Genomic DNA, 18,849 nt, shown 5'->3' with positions numbered 1-18,849 from the left:
ACGTAATCGTGTGAAATGACTGTCAACGCAGTGCGTAGAAAACAAGGAAGAGCTCCAAAAAGTGCTGAAGAAAACATGCATTATACAATTGAGAAGGCAGCGAAACAATAATAAGCGAGCGAGTGACACATACAAGCATATTCATGAGTGCTGCAACTTCAGAAACAAAGCACAGTGTAAACCTAAAGTTTAAATTAAGTTCATAAACAGGCTGCCACTGGCGTTTGTCATGCCGACGGCTAATGCGGGATACAAGTTTAATGAGAGGACGCAGGGTATAAATGAGAGTTTTGATAACTTTGTAACTAAGTGAAAATTGCTGGTGAAGGGCTGTGCTTATGCAAATTCCGAGAGACTGTTTGTGGGGGGATTGACAATTAAGGTGGGTGGGGGAGTGATGTCATCATCTCCCCTCCCATTCACCTCATTTCGCTCTGAGCTGCGCTCCGCGGCTAACACGGTCTTTGGAAGCAACCGCCACGCTGCCACCAAATACTCACAGAAAAATCCACAAGTTAATACACACGCTGTCTCTAGAGTTTCTCCACACTCAATGTATTCCTCGTGTCCCCTTTATACCATCTGATCTCCAATTTCAATTCAGATGCCTCTAATTTCCAGTACGGCTCTGCTGAGCGAAAACAAGTAATAAGTCTCAGGCACAGACCCTACAAAACGATGCCATTGATTTCAGGCAAGATTGCTTTTCTCCTGGACAACTATATGCTGCATTCTCAAGAGTGAGCTCGCGCAGCTTCGTCATATTACAACCGGAGTGCAGCCAGAAACTTTTAAGTGCCGGGTCTTAGCTAACATTAAATTAAGCCGTGGACATCGCAACATCACACAAGTGAGCAGCTCACGTGAACTTACTGAACGTAGTACAAGTGATCACTTCCATGCATCAAACCTGTTCAAAAAACGCATTACACAATTGGCAAGGTGATGGCTTTATATGTCGTTCGTTTATAAAAGAGCGGAGAAGCTGTGTAAAGGCTATTTCACAAAAAAACAGCGGAGCATCTTATATGAGCAGGCAGTCAGCGAAAGACGGGAATCAATAAATATCTATATAATCGTAATAAACGAGCAAAAAATAATGTACAAGCCGTGGATTAAATAAAGGAAATGGCTACCTGAACAGTAAACTAAGTCTCGAATAGGTACGCAATAACTATAAGAATCGTAATAAACGAACAATAAAACAGTACAGAACCGCGAAGCAAGGAGAAACGATGGCCTTATATGGCATTCGTTTATAAAGCAGCGGAGAAGCTGTGTGAAGGCAGCTACACAAAAAAACAGCAGAGCGCCACACTCTGAATGTATTCCTGGCATCACCGTTATACCATCTGATCTCCCATTTTAATTGAAATGCCTGAAATTTCCAGTAAGGCTCTGCTTCGCGATGACAATTAATAAGTCTCAGGGACACACCCTACAAAAAGTTGCTATTGATTTCAGGCAACATTGCTTTCCTCCTGGACAAAACTATACATTGCATTCACAAAGTAAATATATATATATATATATATATATATATATATATATATATATATATATATATATATATATATATATCAGCGCTTCGATTCATTTTACCCTCTACGCCTTGGTTTGAGAAGAAGTATGAAAAAATAGGAGGTTAACGCAGAAAAACAGATCACCAATTGAAGCTTTATGAATAATGGATACTTTATTCCCCATCAATAATTGTTCTGGTAAAGCCATACTCCGTGTAATCCTCCTTCCATGTTATAATTTTTCCGCGACTAGCCATGATTAAATGATGGTAAAAAAGTAAGAGCAAAGCGAGGGTGACTTATTCAGGTAGGCAGGCGACAGCTCAATAGCTCGAATTTGGATATAAGTAGGTTCTATTTAGTCGCCAGAAATATCTTTGGTAGGAATGGAAGTTGAATTTAGTCTTTAAATTTCTATGGTAAAGAAAAATTTATGCAATGATGACAAAATTTAACTTACATTCCTACTAAACATATTTCTGTCAACCAAATAAAAATGACATATTTAAAATTTAAATAGAACTTGAACAGATACGATAGTTCATAATACCCACGCAGCACTAAGTGCACGTAAGAGCAGGAGTCATCCATTTTAACAAGCAGCGTACTGCACTGATACGAAATAGCCTGCCCATTTAATTATTTAGGAATGATAGATAAATTAAGATTTTGTACAAATAATGCTTTTAATTTTTCTTCCTCGATGGATTCTGGCACCCCCAGCAACAGCTGCTCGCACCCCAAAGAAGATATATATCTATACTAATAAAAGGCAAAGCCCTCACTGACTGACTGACTGACTATGACTGACTCACTCACTGACTCATCACTAATTCTCCAACTTCCCATGTAGGTAGAAAGCTGAAACTTGGCAGGCTCATTCCTTACAGCTTACTTACAAAAGTTAAGCAGGTTATATTTTGAAATTCTACACGTAACGGTCATAACGGTCGACAACGGTCGACAATGTCTGCCATGTTGAACTTTCTTATTTATGGCCCCATCTTCACGAAATTTGGTAGGCAGCTTCCCTGCGCTAACCGAAACCGATGTACTTACTTATTTCGATGGTATGATGCCACTGTTGGCCGCCATATTGAACTTTTCAACAGTCTTTGTTACTTATGGGCCCATCTTCAAGAAATTTGGTACACGGGTTCCCAACGCCAACTGAATCCTACTTACGTACATATATACGTCCATAGCCTGCAGCTCGGTCACCGTGTGAAGTGGCGTTGGGCCCCTCATCCCAATGCCTCCCATGTTGCTGGCTGCCTGCCTGCCTATATAAGACCGTCCGTCACTCCGCTCTCTACATTCCCTTCCTTGCTTCGCCACGGGATTCACGTCTCCCTACTGACAACTACAGGCTTTTTGTTTAATCCACGGCTTCTCCGCTGTTTTATTGTTCATTTATTACAATTATAGTTATTGTATAGGTATTTTAGGCTTACTTTACATTGCTCAGGTACCCATTTCCTTTATCATTCCAACCCCCATTACATGTCTATCGAGGTGATCACCATCGATCAAAAAACTGTCACTTACCGAGTGGTTTTCATGCCCAGAGATGGCACCTACCTTTTCCATTGCCTTTGTTACATATTGCATGGCCATATCAGGCTCACTCTTGATATCCGGAGGAACATTGTGTCTTATGTATTGAATGACTGGGACAGGTTCAAGGTGTGGACTGATGACGGTACAGGAGATGATTATACTACACAGGAGCACTAGAAGAGTGAAATGCTTAAGCCCTTTACCTATGGTTCTGCATGCGAGTTGATGGCTGCCGCTGAATTGTTCGGTTGTCGCTTTCAAGTGTACCGAAATGGCCAAATATTTTACACCTTTCGACAACCGCCAATGCCTCTTAAACATCTTAGATTCACAGGTGACGATTTCAGTAGTGGACACATTGATGTTTATGAATGTTTACACTCTCAAAAGCTGGATATGATTTTATCGATGAAACCGGTTGTGTGCTTACAACGCTTCACAGATGCTGAATGTTACTTCAACACAACAAATCCTGCAAATACAGTCGTAATTGAAACAAACCATGAAACTCAAACCGATTATGACAGCAGCAATCCAAGCTGTGAGATTTGAGACAAGATTACTGTTCACATGGCCAACTGTAAGTTGCATGCTCAAGAGTAAGCTCAGCACACAGCTTGGTCATATTACAACCGGAGGGCCGAACTGACAATGTGGTATACAAAGAGATCCTTAACAAATAATTATTGCCATATTTTCCCTCAGTTGAAAAAGGTTACATTTTCTTCTTAATAAAAATTTTAATGCAGTACTTCACCGCTGCAAAGCGCGGGTATTTTGCTAGTACAGTAGCTACATAAATACTTAACGCAGTCAGACTCACAACAAGATTTGGACAAATGTATAATTCTAACCTTACAACACAATTTTTATTTAAATTAATTACATTTATGTACCATTCTGACATAGTAAAGGTAAAAGAGCTATAAAACAGAGACTACCTAAAAATATTAAATTTAATTAAAAAGCTTTCAAAATGTAATACAACACATTGACGCAGACTAACTGCATTGAATCTACTGGCACAAAGCCTGGAATGATTTGGACACACTTACGTTAGGTAGAATGCCCAGTGGGGTCTGGGTGGTCTTTCGGAGCCCCTGCAGATTCTGTTTGTTTTTTTTTTTTAATCCAGCTTAAGTGGAGTTTTGTTTTCTTTTTCCTTGTCCTTCTGACCTTATCACCAGACTCATCTTTAGAGACTTGCAATATGATATTGTATATAAGAGTGTGACACCCCGTGTAGTGGGAATTGGAATCACCAGCCTACACTCTAGGTGTCTAGTATGTGGGACCGAGCGTGACAAGACAAGGAGACACGGACACAAAAAGGGTTTGGTTTTTTTGAAAAATAAAGTGAGGTTTTATTTACAGGTGCACTTAAAGAAAAATCAAGAATAATGTCCTGCGGAATTTATATATTAAAAAACACAGTCCAATGCTGCAAAGGACACACAAAAACAGTAATCAAATGGAGCCCAGAAATGACTATATACAAAATTTACAGTGTTTCCTGTAAGTCCCAAAAGAAAAAGAATACTGCACACAAACTAGTGGAATCCATATATATATATATATATATATATATATATATATATATATATATATATATATATATATATATATATATATACACACACACACACAAAGCAAAATATGAAGCGGTCTTCCTTCACAGTGATCTAAGTCAGGATGCTGCTCCTCCAAACAGTGTATAATACATGATTCACTCAAAAATATTCAAAAATACAGAAAAAAAGTGTATATACAAAAATAAACAGTGCACCACTAACCATAACCCAATAAATACCTCCACCAAAGTTAATCGAGAGATATTTATATGAAAAAATATTTACAAAAACAAAGCACAAGCCGTAATGCAAGAACATTGTTCTGCCGGGTACCTTTCTCCAAGACGAACTAGTCAGAAAAAAAACCCTAGGTCACATGTTCTGGGCCTGCTCCAAATTAACATTATTCTGGACAAAAATTTTTAATTACCTCTCAGACAGTCTTGGACTCACAATCCCTCTAACCCATTAACAGCTGTGTTTGGGGTTCTTCCAGAGGGTCTTAAAGTGGAGAAAGACAAACAAACTGTGATTGCATTCACTACACTGTTGGCACGCAGACTTATTCTGATAAACTGGAAGAACCCAAACTCTCCTCTTTTAAGTCAGTGGGAAACTGATGTGTTATATTATTTAAAATTGGAAAAAATCAAATACTCAGTTAGAGGATCTGTGCAGACTTTTTTCAAAACATGGCAGGATCTAATCAGTAATATTTTGAAATGATTTCATAAAGCACATAGAATTTGTTGATTTAGGTATTTTTAAAAGCCTTTAATTTTACACCGTTTGGCTTGCTCTCTCTCTCAAGGGTGGGGATCGATCTGTTCTTAGCATAATTCTTTTTTTTTGTAAAAACTTGATTGCTATGTATTGATTGTAATAAAATTAATAAATAAATAAAAAAATAAAAAAAGAAAAAAACCCTTTAGAGGCCAGGATTCCCTTTTGTATTCGGCGCCCTTACGCTGACCAATTAAACCGCCGTACGTCATCCCTCCCGGGGTACGCAATGACAAAAAAGAGTTTGCAAAAAGCGGCGTCTACTATCCCATATAATTACTATAAAAAGTCAAGCAACTGGCACGCGTACACATAGCTGTGCCAGCTTTTCAGATGCAGGCTGCGCATCTGCCTCGCGTGAATGTAAGCACTTTCCATTCTTTTCCTCCTTCCCCTGAGCTACAGCTCAGAGAACTACGAACACGGGATCCCTTTACTAGACCGCGGTAAACTAATATTAAGGCACTTCGCACTTTCTTTTGCACTTTTAGTGTTAATGAGGTCGCGGGAAACGCATGCAGGTGTGGAGGACCAACAATGCCATCCCGGCCGGTCAATGACAAGGCTGTCTCTCCAGTCAACATGAGACCCACCGCGACACTCCCCACAAGGCACTAATATCATCAGCGAAGACATCTGTCTGCACTATATAAATGAAAAAGCAAGTTTCCTTTCTTTATACCTTTTACCCCCAAACAAAAGCCTCCCTCTTTACACAGCAGAGGTCACTTAACTAATTTTATTTAATCACTGGTAATGACAGTAAGGCACATTACCACAAAGAGACGCTACACTTCTACTAATTATATATCAGTGCTTTAAAACATCATAGGGATTTTTTTTTGTTACTTATTATTACTCATATCTAATCTTATGTTTTTTCTTTTCTTGTAACTTTATTTTGATATCTTGTAAAGCAATTGGAGCTAAAAATCCTTTGTATAAAAATGTGCTATAGAAATAAATGCTCTTGTTGTTGTGGGTGCCCCGAGCTACAATGACACCAAAAATCAATGACTGCAGTTCTAGCTTTGTGTCCAACCAGATAATTTTTTAACCCCAAAGTGAGGTAATAGAGCCAATTTGATCATGGATTATTATTGGAATAAACATTTACAGTAAAATATGAATAAAGTGGGTCATATTTGGTAGATTTGGTCTTACTGGTACATCAGCACAATTTTTTTTTTCTATTAAAAATTTATAGTTAAAAGACATGCTTACCATCCCTGCTTTATACTTGTAATCTTCAATTGATTTTAAAATGTCACAAGCTTTGGTAACATGACCTAAAAAAATACAATAAAAAAAACATTCAATCTGATTGAAATAGAAACTTCTAATCATCCATGGAAGAGCAAGTAAACAGGAGTGGAGACCATAACCAAATATGTAAGGATGAATATTTAATACTGGTAGGTAATGTAACTTTGTAGTAATGTAAAAAGAACATGGCTCAAGGATTATAGGTTTAAATTCAACAACAACTTTAAGTTGTAGCATACAGGTACGTAAGTTATAAGGTACAGTATTCTTGACTTGGGATTCTTTTCATCACAAATATAAATCAAATAACAAATGAAAACTTAATTTCTTAATATGTACTTAACAATGCAAACAAGAACATGCAAGTCAAGGAAACCATATAAACCTAAGTATAGGCAGTGTTGGGTAGTGCCTAAGTAAATGAGCTGCAAACCACAACTCTACTGGTTTAGTTTAGCTTCAAAATCTGTCTCACTGGGTGACCATCAGAAAGTCACTGAACCTGCATGTGCTCCAAATGTATTAAAAAATGGAAACAGTTGTGCTATATACCTATATGCTTAAATTATCCAGGATGGTATTCACTGTAACACTTTAATAAAGTAAAGCTTCTAAAAGTTCTTGCATATTTTAATAAATTACCAAGAGATTTCCAATTTTCTGAAGGAAAAAAAAAAAAAATGAACTGCACTGTTCAAAACAACAACAATTTTCACATCTCAAAAATAGCCCTACTTACCTACCGTATTTTTCACTCGATAAGACGCACTCTCCCCCCCATACAAAGAAGAAGGATAGAAATGTCTGTGCGTCTTATGGAGCGAATATTGTGTCACAGACCGTGATGTGTACTACCTGACAAAAGTCAACATCCAGGAGTAGAGGGTGACAATCAGCTGTTTATGGCGACAAAACTCACCGTTGCGTTACAGGCATTCCTTCTCTGCTTGGAGGAATGTTAGACTCATTGACTCGGCATCTAATCATTGCGTGTGCGTGAGTTACGAAATATAAACAAAAGTAAAGATGACCGACATCTCGCAAGGGAGCGAAGTGAGTGCAGAAAAAATACTCAGCAGACGATGTGTTGTGCATTATCGCTGAGTCGGACTCTGATTTTTCAGAATCTGATTTTGTTGAGAGTGATCAGGAGATCAAGCAAGAGAGTGAGGAACTGGCATCAGCTGATCGGACACCAGCCGATGCCACCCCAGCTGAGCGCATTCGTGCAGCCGATGCACCTACAGCAACTTCGTGTTTGGGAGGAATACCCAGACATCAATCCATGGGAGCCAAACTGGCTACCGGACTTCACAAGACAGCATGGCTTGCTGTTGGACTTGACAAATTACCAGCCGCTGGACTACTTCAGGCTGTTCTTTCCTGAAGCTGCCTTTCAGCTACTGTCAAACGAGACAAACAGATATGAAGAGCAATTTTTTGAATCGTGGGCTACACTTGCACCGCATTCTCATTTTTCAAAGTGGAAACTCACAACAAAAGACGAGATGAAGGGCTTTGTGGCATTACAAATATAGATGGGACTAGACTGGCGATAACTTCAGGGAGCACTGGTCCAAACGTGCTTTGTCCCCTGGTGGCTTTGGACAGGTTATGCCGTGTGATGATAGGTATGTGCTCCTGCAAAGTGATTGTGAGGAACTGAGCTTCATAAATTCTGACACTAGCGATGAGGAGTTCTTGGGGTTTCCAGAAAAGTATAAGAGTGCTTGAACCTTAAAGTCTCTCCTCATTTGTTAATGACAGTGATGATGGTTCTTAATACCGCTGTTGACTTTACATGGTTGAAATATTATTCTGCTATATTTTATTAAATATATTAGAACACCATTTGGTTCAGAATATTATTTTTCTCTCTAAACCTAGGTGTGTCTTAAGGAGCGAAAAATATGGTAATTCAATTTTAATCTCAAAATATCTGCATTTACAGTGGGTATCAAAAGTCTACACATACTTCTTGAAATTGGAAGAGCAAAAAGACAGACAAATCATGTCAGAATGTTTTCACCTTCAACCACCAACAATGCTCAAAAGGTCAAGTCTTGAAACCCCAAAAATGAATCATAAAAATCAGACGACGACTTATAAGCCCGTTCAAAAATACAATATTTTTTTTTTTACATCTTCTTGCTTCCTCCAATTTCACATCTATTTCTCAGACACGTTGAATTTTGTTGCAGCAGCGCAGTTACCAATTTCTTTCGCCACTTCAACGACTTTTAATTTAAAACCAGCTTCATATTTTCTTTGGATCAAACACTCCATTGTAGATAAGGGATGCTCTTACGATAAAGGTGTATGAGGGTGTGAGACACATAAATCACTGAACACGTCACTTTGGAATAGTTTTGGTATTACCGTGTGGTCAACTGGGGACAATACATTGGAAAAAAAGGCTGTGTGCTCCGTGGTTACTCTCTCAGGTGGGCGCTAGCATATCATAATCTCTTGGACTAATAGCGTGAGTTTTCTGCATTCGACTTATATGACTGACATTATAAAATACCGGAAATTACACTGTAAAATTAAGCTCCAACTTATCCGCGGGAGCATTTAAATGCGAGTATATATGGCAGCTAATTCTTGAGGAAAATAATTTAAAAGAAAATCTTTAAATGCGGGCGACATGGTGGTGCAGTGGGTAGCGCTGCTGCCTCGCAGTTAGGAGACTCGGGTTCACTTCCCGGGTCCTCCCTGCATGAAGTTTACATGTTCTCCCTGTGTCTGCGTGGCTTTCCTCCGGGTACTCTGGGTTCCTCCCACAGTCCAAAGACTTGCAGGTTAGGTGCACTGGCGATTCAAAATTGTCCCTAGAGTGTGTGTGTGTGCCCTGCGGTTGGCTGGCACCCTGCCCGAGGTTTGTTTCCTGTCTTGCGCCCTGTGTTGGCTGGGATTGGCTCCAGCAGACCTCAGTGACCCTGTAGTTAGGATATAGCGGGTTGGATAATGGATGGATGGATCTTTAAATGCCTTTGTAAATTAACCGAGGGACTCTTTGCTTTGCTTTCATCATTATGTCTGCTTGGATAATCGGGCACAAGACGACTTACCTTGAACCAGGTACAACTGTGCCATTGTTAGTTTTATTTCAGCTGCCCGTTCAGGGTGTTTCTGAGAGAAACTCTAGAAAAAGACAAATGAAATCAAAAGGGAGAAATTTTGCTTCCAACAAGTAATCCAACAAATACGCAAGTGTTATAATTAAGCTGCTATAAACGGACAGTGGATAATTAAAATATTGAAAAGGCTGACTGAAATACATTTTTTTTTAGATATTATGTTGGCAATAACATGTCTCCATCCAGACACCAATTAATAAAATGAAAATGAATGGTTAATTGATGACAGTTAATCATAACTCTTGGTATATTTGGTTTTGTTTATGGAAATGCAATATTACACAATAGATTGAAAAATAATCTGAAAAAATGTAGGTACTGTAAAAATGCACGTATTACACATTTACTCTTTTGTAGCAAGATCTTGACAAAGGCTTTTTTGGAGATAATACACATACAGAGCATCAGTAAAATAGTTATTAATTTGTGTGATCTGACCTACCAAGATAACTCCACTTTAGAACAGTCTAAAGTGGCTTAAGTGACACAATTGTCGCTTGATACTGCATACTTCATTATAAGACCTGTGAATCTTTCATATTCATAAATAATTTTATCTGCACATCTAATGCTGTACTGTACACAGATGAATTTGCCCGCATTCTACCAATCCCCCACAACCTCCCTCCCATATTGCCAAAAGGCCTTTCTGACATTCATGCTCATTTAACCAAATGGGTAACAATTAATACTTGATTCACCAAAGGAGACCCAACACCACTCCCGTCCAATCTGACAATCTTCATCAATTCAGCAAGCAGTAAGCATTTAGATGACACGCTCAAGCACCCTCCCTTTGTCACAAAGATACTTGCATATCAAAGAATGGGCCTGCAACACCAAAAAAGGTTAAGAAACACTGCCCTAAACTACAAATAAGCATATACATAAAGAAATAATAATGATAAAAACCTGAAGGACCGTTGCCAGACAAAATGCAAATGGCATAAAACTAAAAGGTAATCTCTTGCTCTCTAATACTGCACAATTGCCTCTGTAACTTTAATGATGCAAGCAGAAGAAGAGGGACAAAAAAAATTGTCAGTGTCTAGACTGGCATAATTTCTGATGTTCTGATGGTGCATCATCATGCATTTATATTAGATATCACTTGAGACAACTGTAGGATGCTGTGGATATTCTAAAGAATTTAACGTATTTCTGTTACAAAATTTACCTGAAGCAGTTCCAAAGCTTTTGAATGTTGCTTTTCCTTGCAGAACTGTGCCACTTGGATTAGCACAGGTCGAGGGTGTCCTGGATTCTGAGCCTGTAAACTTGAAGCTAATTTACGGCACTGCTCTGCCTGCAATGGGAATTATTTACAGCATTTAATATGTATTACGTGCTTCAAGGATCACTTAAATATACTGAAGGTAATGATAGTCTATTCAAATAATTTCATACCACAGAAACATCACTGTCACACATCACATTAAAAATATGTACGACTGTAGACAGATAGATATAAAAAGGCACTATAGATAGACAGACATATTTGTCAAGATGGAACTTTTGGAAACAAATCTAATAATACACAAAAATACAATAATCATAATTCTATATTGTTTACAGCTGTAATTAATAGGCTATTAAGGCCATATAGAATATAGAAACTCCTTTTGTGAAGCTAATCATTTAAAACAAACTAAATGCTATATTACTTCACGGTAGTTGTCACCCTATGTCACTCCTGCAAGAACAATAAAGAACAGTTATTTCCATTTGTGTGAGGACTGGTAAAGTGTGTCAGTCTAGTTTGCTAAGAGAGGACACTTTAACACTTGGTTAACCTGCTTGGCTCCACAATGTTCACTGTGCTTTTATAGTAATGTTTTGGTTATTTGGTGTCCAAAATGTCATAGTGAGTACCTAATAAAACATGACTATCTTCCATGCATACATTCGTGTGTTTTAGAAATAGGATGTGAGTCATCAAGGTAGTTTTTGAGGCGACAGGCAATAATGTGGTGTGCACTGACTGCTTGGGAAAACTGACTTGTTTGCCAAAACATATGCAAGTAATAGCACGGCCATAACATAACTAGCACTGGTTTATCTCTTCATGTTAGACTGCCTGCTTTCATTCCAGCAACTAACCATACTGGGGTACACTTGAGCTGTACTCCAGACACATGTTTTTGGCAATTTCTTGGCCTGCACTTGATTTTGGTGAACAGATAACATATCAGCAAAACAAAATGGACCTTAAAGTCAAACAGACCTGGGTCCAGGTCAAAAGTTCTGTTGTGAAAGCACGCCAAGTCAGTGGTAGTGACTTTACAGAAATTACAGCCTAGCTCCACACTTACTTTATTAATCCCAAGGGGAAATTACCAGTATCTATCTATTTAGAAATAGTAAATATTTATTAAGAAAATTATCAAACATACATTAAGAATCCATTAATTAAATTTATATATATATATACACACATATATATATATATACATATATATACATATACATATATATATATATACATATATATATATATATATATATATATATATATATATATATATACACATATATATATACATATATATATATATATACACACACACACACACACACACACATACACACAAACACATACAAAGACATTAAAAAACTAAAATGGAGATGGAGGAGGAAATAGTTTTTAAAACATGCAGAACTCTACAAAAGTATGCTAATTAAGAATGAGACATACATTTTCACTTTTAATAAACCTGCCTAATTTACCAGTCCCTAATTATTTTATTCAGAAGAATTAAGATGAAGGTTAAAGGTCAGGTTTTTAAGACACTGGTAAGACCAGCAATGATGGATGGAGCCAAGACATGGACAGTAAATGAAGTTAGATGTGGCATAAATGAGAGAGATGAGATGGGTGTATGGAGTTACAAAAAAAGGAAAGAATGAAAATGAGACCACTGAACGTATATCAAAAGTACAACAGATATCTAAGAAAGTACAGAAAACCAGGTTGAAGTGGTATGGACATGTGATGAGGAGAGACTGATTATGTGGGCAAAAGAATGATGGAGATGGAAGTACAGGAGAATAGAAAGCGAGGGAAGATAGAGAAAGTAATCAAGATCTAAAGGAAAAGAGATTGACTGGGGAGGAGATGCAGGACCAAGCTGGGAAGGTCGATCAAGCACAATGACCCCACACAGAAGTGGGAAAAGATGAACAGGTATTTTTTAACACTAGACACCTCGCATCCTTCTGAAAACAGTTTTTTGTCTTGTCTGCAGGTCTTTTTAGTGTGATGCCTTTCCTGCCTCTTATTTCCTTCCTCCTTCTAACATTTGCTACGTTTTTTACTTTACTATACCAATGGCTCCAAATAAATACAACTAAAGCAATGCCTTATTATATTTCAGGCTTGATTGCCAACATAATTACTAATTTACTAAAGATGAGCAAAAACAAACCTTTTTCTTCTTTAATGTAATTAATTCTGTATCACAGGGAATTTAAAAAATACCTTAAATGGTAAAAGCAAATGAAAGACTACGGAATCAGTGATCTACAAAATGGAACAAATACTAACACTATAACTATGCTATGTACATTCCAAAATCATCAATCTTACTAGGCAACTAATACAGGTAGGTAGGCAACCTGTGGAGAATAACTACCATAGATACTCGCCTATTAGTCGACCTCACAGATAAGTCAAGTGTATTGTTTAATCCGAAAATTATGAAATTTGTTATGACCCGCGTATAAGTCGAGGGTAAAGCTTGACAGCCTATCAAATTCTTTGAATTTCACAATTATACCCAACTAGCAAAATACCCGCGCTTCGCAGCGGAGAAGTAGTGTGTTAAAGAAGTTATGAAAAAGAAAAGCAAACATTTGAAAAATAACGTAAGATGATTGTTAATGTAATTGTTTTGTCATTGATATGAGTGTTGTTGTCATATCTATCTATCTATCTATCTATATATATCTATATCTATATCTATATCTATATATATAGCGCAAAATACCCGCGCTTCGCAGCAGAGAAGTAGTGTGTTAAAGAAGCAATGAAAAAGAAAAGGAAACATTTTGAAAATAACGTAACATGATTGTCAATGTAATTGTTTTGTCACTGTTGTGAGTGATGAGTGTTGCTGTCATATATATATATATATATATATATATATATATATATATATATATATATATATATATATATAAATATATAAATATATATTTACACACACACACAAACATATATATATACATATCTGTACATATTCACATATATATATACACACACACACATATATATACACATACATATATATCTACATATATATATATACATACATATACATACACACATACATACATACACACACATATATACACACAAATACATATATATATATATATATATATATATATACATACACACACACATATATAAACATATATATACATATACATACATATCTACATATATACACACAAAGCTATTTCGTATCAGTGCAATACGCTGTTTGTTAAAACGGATGACACCCGCTCTTAGTGCAAGTCTGCGTGGATATTATGAACTATCGTATTTGTTCAAGTTCTATTTAAATTTTAAATAGAAGGAATTTTTATTTAGTCGACAGAAATATCTTTGGTAGGAATGGTAAAACAGACAGGAATATTATTCCTGAATAAATCAACTCAAACCTTAAACAACTTATAATATTTTGCTCTCCATAAAAATATATCCTGTCTAAATTATACAAGTTAGAAATAAAGTAAACATTAAAAGAACAAACATTCAAATTTCTTTACTCTTATGTAATTTTATATTTTATAAAAATAAACTTAGATTTTAAATATCCCAAAAGATTTTGCTCTCCATAAAAATATATCCTGTCAAAATTATACAAATTCAAATATGAACATGCTGCATAACAAAACCTAGAAATATAAATAAAATGTGTTCCTTTCAGCAATAACAAATCAAATCATTCAGTTGTCTTTGCTCATATGTCATTTTAGAGCTGGACGCCTGGCATCTTTTTTGGCAACAGGTTCGTTTCTGTTTGCTGTGAGGTTCTGTGTTGTGGAGATTCTCAGGATGGATTGCAGGTGCTCATCAGTGAGGCGACTCCTGTGTGCTGTTTTGTTAGTCTTTATCACTGAGAAGAGCTTCTCACACAGATATGTGCTACCAAACATGCACAAGGTTCGAGCCGCATGTAGACGGACTTTTTGTTCTTCAAAGTCACCAAAGCGCCGTGCAAACTCAGTGCGCTCAGTTTATCAGCAAAGTGCGATTTGGGAACACCGTAGTGACGACTTGGTTTAACATTACTTGGTAACAGGGAAAGTGGGGCAAGTGGTTGTGTCTCCCATAAAAGCAGCCTCAATTGAAATCACTTTGTGATTGTGCACGGGTAAAACGTCCGCTGAAGTGTCAGATTCTTATTTAATTCTTCTGCTTTCTGTATCTTCTGCATTGCATTCAGGTCTTTCAGGTTACCCTGATGTTTTGTTTTATAGTGCCGTCTTAGATTAAATTCTGTAATTACAGCCACATTAGCTCCACAAATGAGACACACGGGTTCAGTAAACATATACTCAGCCTCCCATCGGTTTTAAAGGCTCTATTTTCAGAATCAACTTTTCTCTTCAGCATCGTGTGAGCTAGCCGCAATAACTTGCAGCATCATAAGGTAGACTTGATTAACGCGGTAAGTGTTGGCAAGGCAGCTGAAGCGCTGCATTATGGGATCTGTAGTTTATTGTGTTACCAGCGCTTCATATACCGGGCTTTAATAACAATAATACAGTATATAAAATGATCTCGGGCGGATATAATTACGCCGGGCGGATGTGGCCCGGCCCTTGAGTTTGACACATATGGACTAAATAGAACTTGAAAAGATATATTTTTCAAATGTGATCGCAATTCAGATAGAGTTGACGCCACTACAGCCTGCATGCCTCAATAAGTCATCCTCCCGCGCCTTACTTTTTACCGTTCATCTAATGAATACACTGAGTATGGCTTTACCAAAACAATCATTGATGGCGAATAAAGTATCCATTATTCGAGTATGTAGATCGGGATATATATATATATATATATATATATATATATATACCAGCGTATCAGCGAGAAGTAGTGTGTTAAAAAGCTAGAAAAGAAAAGGGAACATTTTAAAAATAACGTAACATGACTGTCAATATACAGTATTTGTTTTGTGAGTGTTACTGAGTGTTGCTGTCATCAAGGATTTGATTATCATTATTTCTTTCAATCAGGTTCGTATTTGTAGGATGTGTTGTGTTCAAGTTACATTCCGTGTTTGTCAATCGTTGTAAAGATGACAGGTTTCATTCATCGATTCGTTTCTTACTGCATCAATAAACAGCTCGTCTTCTTCTTTATCTGAGACCTGACACACTGCATGCACGGGTTTTTACACTGTCTTCCTTTAGCGGGACATTGACTTTTTCCAACGTGTGCTTTGTTTCCGCAGTAGTTGGATTTATGAATATGCTTGTATGTATGAGGCGCTTCATATTTTTGCTGCCTTTTCAATTGTGTAATTCGGTTTTGTTCAGCTCTTTGGAACTGTTGCCTTTTATCTGTGCACTGCGGCAGTTCACGTGAGCCACTCGGTGTACATGCATCGAAGGTTCCCAGCTGTGCTGGTGCCATCTCCTGCTATGTCCATGGCTGTATTTAATGTTACCTTAGTCCTGGCACTTAAAACTTTCTCTCGCAGTTTCGCTGAGTTTGTGTCAAACACCACCCTGACCATCTCATCTTCCTCTCCATAAGCACAGTCCTTCACCCGTGAATATTTACCCGTGGCAGTTTGCTATTGGATTGCCGCTGACGGACGGCCTTATATGGGCAGGCACTAAATTACAAACGCCAGCGCAGCCTGTCTATGAACTTAATTTAAAGTGTAGGTTTACATCGTGCTTTGTTTCAGTAGCAGAACTCATGAATATGGTTGTATATGTCACTCGCCGCTTCTTATTGTTTCGCTGCCTTCTCAATTATATAATGCATGTTTTCTTCAGCGCTTTTTGAGGTCTTCCTGGTTTTCTATGTACTGCGTGATTACGTGGGAGGCGTGATGATGTCACACGAAACTCCGCCCCACGGCGTTGAAGCTCATCTCCATTACAGTAAATGGAGAAAACTGCTTCCAGTTATGACCATTACGCGTAGAATTTGATATAAAACCTGCCCAACTTTTGTAAGGAAGCTGTAAGGAATGAACCTGCCACATTTCAGCCTTCCACCAGGGAGGGAATGAACCTGCCACATTTCAGCCTTGAGGGAGGGAGGGAGTGAGTGAGTGAGTGAGGGAGTGAGTGAGGAAGTGAGTGAGGGAGTGAGTGAGGGAGGGAGGGAGGGAGTGAGGGAGGGAGGGAGGGAGTGAGTGAGTGAGTGCTTTGCCTTTTATTAGTATAGATGTACCTGGGCCCAGACTTTCAACATTTTAATCTTTGAAGAATTTTAGTAAGCCAAAATTAAAACTCCAAAAACATTTTTATTCATTTACTTACAGTTAGAATATTTCAATTAAATTCGTATTCAAATCCCTCGCATATAATAAAGTGGCCCTAAGTGTCTTCTTCAAATCCTTCAAAGTCTGACTCTTGTTGGGATCAGAGCTTAAAAAAGCAGCCTGACATCCCAATTATACTGAATGTGGGATGTGGGTGGAGTTGTCGAGGTTTTGGGTTGTGGAGTTTTGGGATTGAGTGTTTGTTGACGGCGTGGTGGGGCTCTTGTGTTTTTGGTCTCTGTTAAACTAAAACAGGCACCTTTAAAAGAAGGAGATAATAAAGTCAACCATTGAGCAGTCAAGCCTTGTGTGTCACTCCCTGCTGTAAATTAGGAGAAGGGAACTCAGGGACAGGGTTTTACCCCAGAGCACGTTGCTCTGGCCCTGGAGCTTCACACCACTGGACACAAAGAAGGAGAAGCTCCTCTGCGTCACCCCGACCACGGTCCGGAGACAGGCAGGAAAGGTAACACTGGGGGCTCGTCCGGGATTATTCCTGCCAGTACTAGTGAGTGACACGAAGCTTGTAAAACTGAAAGAAAATTGGTGCATTCTCTCGGTGGAGTGTGTAACTAGGAAACTGTGAATGGCGACAAAACTAGGGGTAAACGCTGACCTGGAAGCAGAGTTTTCCAAAGCCACCACAATTAGCACCAACCCCTTTAGGACATCGCCCACGCAAGAGGAAACTATGTCCCACCGTTTTCCACTAGTAAACTGGGAGAAATTGTCGAGGATAGGATTGTCGGACACGAACGTGAGCGCCATTGTAACCCTTTCATACAGACGGCGTGGACCGAACTCCGAGAACATGCGGACTCGGTCGCTGTAAAAAAGAGAGATACGGGCATGCTTGATGCTGAAATCCCCCAACTGTTTACCTCAGACACTGAGGATCAAGAATTTGATAGATTTGTGAAAGAGGATTGAACTGAAAAAGTGAGTGTATTGTTTTGTATTTTATGTTACAACTGAGCAATGTTGAGAGTTATTGTGAATGAGTTGAATAAAGTTTGACTTATCTGTTTTGTTTTGATGAATGCACTTTATAATCCAATGCGCCTTATGTATGAAAGTAGACCCATTCATTGATATTGCGCTTTAAAATCCGGTGCACTTTATGGTCCGAAATACTGTATGTTTCTGGTTACCGCCATCTACTGGCAGCTAATGGTATGTTTGTTATCCAAAACCTGCAAAAGCTAATGCTCAAATTCAAGTACGGTATTTCACATTTTAAAGAATTATTTAATGAAATTAGTGTTGCCCTGTGGATAAGTCGACTTTGTGTTTTTGAATGAATTTTAAGGCATAAATGTTTCGACTTATACATGAGTATCTACGGTAGTTCCTACCCATCGCAGAACACACAACAGACAGGCCAATTCAGGTTAAATGTAAAACTTCACAAGTGGAAAACGGAATTGGCTCAGACAGCATGTCAGTTAGGAATTCCACATTCCTCACGGTCAACAGCATATAATATTTT

The 18,849-nt window shown here is 38.0% G+C and overlaps 1 protein-coding gene across 1 annotated transcript in view; it reads right to left on the bottom strand.

Annotated features, from left to right (window-relative positions):
* Positions 1 to 18,849, bottom strand: part of srp72 (signal recognition particle 72) — a 54,560-nt gene that overhangs the window by 12,314 nt on the left and 23,397 nt on the right. The window contains exons 10-12 of the mRNA XM_039758220.1: positions 11,021 to 11,149; positions 9,775 to 9,847; positions 6,662 to 6,726 (exon numbers count right to left, since the gene is read on the bottom strand). Coding sequence (XP_039614154.1) covers positions 6,662 to 6,726; positions 9,775 to 9,847; positions 11,021 to 11,149 — 267 coding nt within the window. The remainder of the gene's footprint in view (positions 1 to 6,661; positions 6,727 to 9,774; positions 9,848 to 11,020; positions 11,150 to 18,849) is intronic.

The sequence above is a fragment of the Polypterus senegalus genome, chromosome 7, assembly GCF_016835505.1.
Source record: "Polypterus senegalus isolate Bchr_013 chromosome 7, ASM1683550v1, whole genome shotgun sequence".
In the NCBI taxonomy this organism is placed as follows: Eukaryota; Metazoa; Chordata; class Cladistia; order Polypteriformes; family Polypteridae; genus Polypterus; species Polypterus senegalus.
The sequence above is the reverse complement of the archived record's forward strand: the minus strand, read 5'-3'. Positions and strand labels throughout refer to the sequence as shown.